Source organism: Microtus ochrogaster, chromosome 21 (assembly GCF_000317375.1).
Source record: "Microtus ochrogaster isolate Prairie Vole_2 chromosome 21, MicOch1.0, whole genome shotgun sequence".
Classification (NCBI taxonomy): Eukaryota; Metazoa; Chordata; class Mammalia; order Rodentia; family Cricetidae; genus Microtus; species Microtus ochrogaster.
In genome coordinates, this window is record NC_022022.1 from 13,845,287 (window position 1) to 13,851,257 (window position 5,971).

A 5,971-nucleotide genomic window follows, 5' to 3' on the forward strand; every position below is an offset into this window, starting at 1 on the left:
AGTTCCAGGACAGGCTCCAAAACCACAGAGAAACCCTGTCTCGAAAAACCAAAAAAAAAAAAAAAAGGTCAAGAAACCCTCTTCTTCTTTCTCCCTTTTTTTCTTTGTTTTGAGGATCAACCACAAGACTCCAGCCAGCCTGAGAGCACACTCCTAAAAGGAGAGAAACTAGTGACTTGAGAGAAAGATATGGTAGAAAGGAAAACACACAGAAGTGAAACATAGGAACATCTCTGACAGGCCTGGGCGTGCACACCTGTGAGCCCAACACTCTGGAGGCTGAGACAGGACGGTGAATGTGAGGTTAGAGAAAGACCTTGCCTCAAAAGAAGAGTGGAGGTACACACTCAAGAGCGCTTCCCAGTGTGAGTCTGCTCCTGAGTTTGAGGAGGTGACATAACCTAGTCGAGGTATTGATAGGCACAGGAAAACAACAAATGAGCACATAAAAAGGTTTGCGCAGTGACGGATCTGGGGGTGTCACCATCCGATTGGTACTTAAGTCATGAGACTGGAAAAGGTAACCAAGGAAGGAAAGACAGGTAAGAAAACATGAGCCACAAGCACTTTAAAACTGACAAGAAGACGACAGCAACTAGCTAGCAAAGCGCTAGAAGAAGAAAGTGCACTCCAGAACTAAGCGAAGACAGACTGAGAACAAGGCAGGTGTGCCAAAGACAGGCCGAGAAAGGCAGGCACTGAAATTCCAGGAACATAAACTCTAAAGAAAACTTTTTCAATGATTGGAATAGGACTTTCTATAATTAAATAACATGTGAAAAAACTATAAGCCAAGTATGGTGACACTTATCTGTAATCCCAGCACTCAAGAGACAAAGTACATATTGAGAATTCTAAATTAGCTTGAGCTAGAAAGCAAGATCCCATCTCAAAATAAAAGAAAAACAAAACATTCCAGTACAGACATATCTAGATTGGATATACCTTGCATTGAGACCAAGAGAATGAGACAGAAGTGTCTGGATTTTGATACCACAATTAAAGAAATTTGTATTCAACATAATTATGCTCAAAGCTAGCAGAAAGGATGGTTTTGATCCTGAAAATGTCATTGTCATTACCTGGTCTTGCAGATACTCGTCCACAGTGCCACCATGTCTAAGATTTGCTAATAGCATTTCAGCAGCTTCAATTCCAACCTTGTCTGCATTCACACCTAAAATAGCAGGTGTAATAACGAAGAAAATAACAAATTACTCCAAGTCATCAAGTTCAACTGAACTAAATAAGGTGATACACACTTGAAATCCCAGCACTTGAGAACCTACAAAGGACTGTTCCAGGTTCAAGGCCAGCCTGGGCTACAGAGCAAAATTCTATCCCAGAGTTTAAATGGTACATCCCAATTGGTACTGAGGTACCTTTTTTTAGGCCCTGGATGTTAATTAACCAATACACTTTTTGGGAAGCGTCTATGTTATCTAATCTTCTGAAACTTGAGAAATGCCAATGTGTCGATGAACAAGTGGAGGAAACGTAGGTTGTTTGGTACCTGCTTAAAAAACACTAATTATGGGATTGTGAATTGTAAGCTGGTTTTTCTTTGCTTTGTCTAAAAGCCACTTATGAGTGAGTACATATTATATTTGTTCTTCTGGGTCTGGGTTACCTCAGATATGATATTTTCTAGATTCATCTATTTGCTTGCAAATACGAAGATGCCATTTTTTTTTTCTGCCATGTAGTACTCCATTGTGTAAATGTACCACATCTTCTTTATCCATTCTTCGGTTGAGGGGCATTTAGGTTGTTTCCAGGTTCTGGCTATGACAAACAATGCTGCTATGTGCTGTGGGACAATGGTTTGTACCCTATCAATTGTATTTTAAAAAAATGCTGATTGGCCAGTAGCCAGGCAGGAAGTATAGGTGGGACAACCAGACAGGAAGTAGAGGCAGGGTGATAAGAACAGGAGAATTCTGGGAAGAGGAAAGCTCGGTGCAGTTGTGACCCAGCCACAGAAGAAGCAAGATGTGACTGCCTCGCTGAAAAAGGTACATGGCTAACATAGACAAGAATAATGGGCTAGCCGGGCGATGGTGGCGCACGCCTTTAATCCCAGCACTCAGGAGGCAGAGGCAGGCGGATCTCTGTGAGTTCGAGACCAGCCTGGTTTACAGAGCTAGTTCCAGGACAGGCTCCAAAGCCACAGAGAAACCCTGTCTCGAAAAACCAAAAAAAAAACAAAATAATAATAATAATGGGCTAATATAAGTTATAAGAATTAGTTAATAAGAAGCCTGAGGCCCGGCGATGGTGGCGCACGCCTTTAATCCCAGCACTCGGGAGGCAGAGGCAGGCGGATCTCTGTGAGTTCGAGACCAGCCTGGTCTACAAGAGCTAGTTCCAGGACAGGCTCCAAAACCACAGAGAAACCCTGTCTCGAAAAACCAAAAAAAAAAAAAAAAAAAAAAAGAAGCCTGAGATACTGGGCCAATCCATTTATAACTAATATAGACCTCTGTGTGATTTCTTTGAGGCTTAACGACGGCAGAAACCAGTCAAGACAGAAACCTCCAGACAACAGCTATGAACATAGCCGAGCACATGTCCTTGTAGCATGATTGAGCATCCTTTGGGTATATACCCAAAAGTGGCATTGCTGAGTCTTGATGTAGGTTGTTTCCTAATTTTCTGAGAAATCGCCACACTGACATCCAAAGGGGCTGTACCAATTTGCACTCCCACCAGCAATGCAGGAGTGTTCCCTTTACCCTACAACCTCTCCACCATAAGTTGTCATCAGTGGTTTTCATCACGGCCATTCTTACAGGTGTAAGATGGAATCTCAGAGTTGTTTTGATTTGCATTTTTCTGATGGCTAAGGATACTGGGCATTTCCTTAAGTGTCTTTCAGCCATTTTAGATTCCTCTTTTGAGAGTTATCTGTTTAGGTCTGTACTCCATTTTTTTTTATTAGATTATTTGTTCTTTTGATGACCAATTTCTTGAGTTCTTTGTATATTTTGAAGATCAGGCCTCTGTCTAATGTGGGGTTAGTGAAGAACTTTTCCCATTCTGTGGGATGCCATTTTGTCTTCTTGACTTGTGTCCTTTGCTTTACAGAAGCTTCTCAGTTTCAGGAGGACCCATTTATTAATTGTTGCTCTCAGTGTCTGTGCTACTGGGGTTATATTTAGGAAGTGGTCACCTTTGTCAAGCATACTTCCCACTTTCTCTTCTATAAGGTTCAGTGTGGTTGGTTTTACATTGAGGTCTTTGATCCATTTGGACTTGAGTTTTATGTGTGGCGATAGACATGGATCTATTTTCATTCTTCAATATGTTAATATCCAATTATGCCAGCACCATTTGTTGAATATGCTTTCTTTTTTCCATTTTATATTTTTTGTTTCTTTGTAAAAAATTAGGTGTTCTCATCATAAGTGGCCTTTAGACACATAGCAAAGAAAAACCAGCCTACAATTCACAATCCCAGAGAATTTAGACAACAAAAAGGACCCTAAGAGAGACATACATAGATCTAATCTACAAGGGAAGTAGAAAAGGACAAGATCTCCTGAGTAAATTGGGAGTATGGGGATCATAGGAGAGGGTAGAAGAAGAGGGGGGAGGAAGAGAGGGCAGCAGAGAAAAGTATATAGCTCAATAAAAACAAATTAAAAAAAGTGAACATTTTGAAAACAAATTCTTTGGGCTGCTGTTAAGAATGTGTTCTTTTCTGCTGCTGTTCTTTGAAATGTTCTGTAGATGTTAGTCCAGTCCAATTATTTATATATAGTGGTTTCACTATTTACTTTTGTTTTGATGACCTGTCTATAGGTAATAATCATGTATTGAAATCACCCGAAGTATTGGGGAGCTCTATCTCTTATATCATATTTAATAGTGTTTATTTTATAAAATTGGGTACACCAATGTGACAAGAATATGTGTTTATACACCCTCTTGTTGGGTTTCTTACTTTATCAATATGTAATGACCTTCATTGTCACTTTAAAATATATTTTGTGGAATATCAAAAAAAAAAATACTAATTATGGAGCCAGTGAGATGGTTCAGTCAGTAGAGAGGCTCCTGTGGCCAAGTCTGATGACCCAAGATCAAGTTCCAAAACCCACATGGTGAAAATGGAGAACTGGCCCTTGAAAGACTCCTCTGGCTTCCCATGTGCTCCATGGTATGCACTGCTTACAAACACTACTCAGGGCTGGCTGGGGGCGTGGCTCAATGCATGTGTGAAGCCGTAGCTTACCCAGGATTGTGAAAAACAAGTACAAAACCAAAATAACAAAGATTGGAGAAGGATACACAATCAAGAACACTGAATGCTCTTTCAGGGGACCCAGGTTCAATTCCCAGCACCTATATGATAGCTCACAACAGTAATTTTGGTTCCATAGGGTCCAACACCCTCTTCTGACCTCCCTGGGTATCAGACACAAAAGTGGTGCTCAGACATACATGTAGGCAAAACACTCATACACATATATATAAAATTAATTTTTAAATAATTAATTATACAGCCAGTTTTTTTGTTTTTGCAAGGAACTTTGCAATCATTCATTTCTTCCTTCTTGTGTTGTGATAATACAGCCTTCCACAAAGACTAGGAAACAAACGCGTAGAAAAATATCTAAGGCCAGTTTATGACAAAGCTATAACCCAGAGCTATACCTCAGCTTCCAATATAAAACTTGTGATTTGCACAAGTTATAATTAGTCACAGAAAATCTCATCGGAATTGAAGGATTTTCAGTATCATCTTAAAAAAGAACAGGTGACATTCTCAGAGCAACCATTTAAAGTTTAGTCTTTCACTGTTGAGCCCACAAGTTGGCAAGGCTTAGGTCTGAGGTCAGCGTGGGCTTCAGGGCAAGATATCATTGCACACAACAAATCCCAAACACCAAGATCCGAACAGGTTCTAAATCATTGTGAGCGCGTCTCTGGCTCGTCTGGTTCCTACTTTCCTAGGCATTCTAAGTCTTTGGTACAAAGATGAATACAAAATAAGTCTATCAGAAGTAATAAAAGTCAAATTCTATATTCTTTAAAAGAAATCTTTGGCTCCAGATAAAAATTTCTTAAAAGCTCAGAATAAGATAATTTTGTTTGTATTTTATATCTTTACATTTACTGGATCATATATATAATCAAGTACATACAATGTCCACAGGAAAGCCCTGAGCATGAGACAACCAGACAAATGCAAACTATGAGGAACTCTGTTGAGAAAAATGTTCTGAACTTTTCCAAATGTCAATATTGTGAGAATTAAAAAGAAAAAGCAAACAGAGAATTCTGTACTAAAGACAAACTAAGCTGGGCACAGTGGCACATGCCCGCAATCCCAGCACTTGCAAAATTGCCAGGCTGGGCTACACAGTGATTAACAGGCCAATGAGGGCTGACCTTGTCTGAAGAAAACCAAATAAAGTAAAAAGTAGAATAAAAGAGTCAATAACCATGATAGGTCAATACTATATAAACATAAATAAATAAATTCAACGTTGTTCCTAGGCAACTTGCTTAAGTTAATGTGTGGGTATGTCTGTGTAACAAATTCCTCAGGTGTAAGGCTAACACTGTGAATCTGAGGGTATTGGGAATGCCTGATGCAATTCATGACTGAGGCATGGCACCCACAATGAACACTGAAACAGTTTAGAAATGTACATAACACGTAGCTAAATATTCACAACTGGTGCACCTAGGAGAGATTTTCTCAAAATACAAAGTTGGGAGAAACGAAGAATTTGTTAACTCTAATAGTTGGTGCTATCTTTAAAATGTCACTCATCATTCTCAACAGTCTGCCCTGAAGAGAGACTTTTTTAGTGACAGTAGGAGTTATAGACCCCTCTCCTTCACTGTACCTCGTTTGCCAAGCGATGATCCAGCAAACAAGCAGCCAGTGGATGTCTCAGCAACAATGCTACACAGGAGGAAGAGAGGGCAGTTACCACACAGTAGTACTTTAACTACA

At 39.8% G+C, this 5,971-nt stretch overlaps 1 protein-coding gene across 2 annotated transcripts in view; it reads right to left on the minus strand.

Moving 5' to 3' along the window:
- Positions 1-5,971, minus strand: part of Rtca (RNA 3'-terminal phosphate cyclase) — a 23,535-nt gene that overhangs the window by 5,621 nt on the left and 11,943 nt on the right. For both annotated transcript variants that reach the window (XM_005357184.2, XM_026784119.1), the window contains 2 exons: positions 5,862-5,920; positions 1,083-1,177 (listed from right to left, as the gene is read on the minus strand). In XM_005357184.2, coding sequence (XP_005357241.1) covers positions 1,083-1,177; positions 5,862-5,920 — 154 coding nt within the window. The remainder of the gene's footprint in view (positions 1-1,082; positions 1,178-5,861; positions 5,921-5,971) is intronic.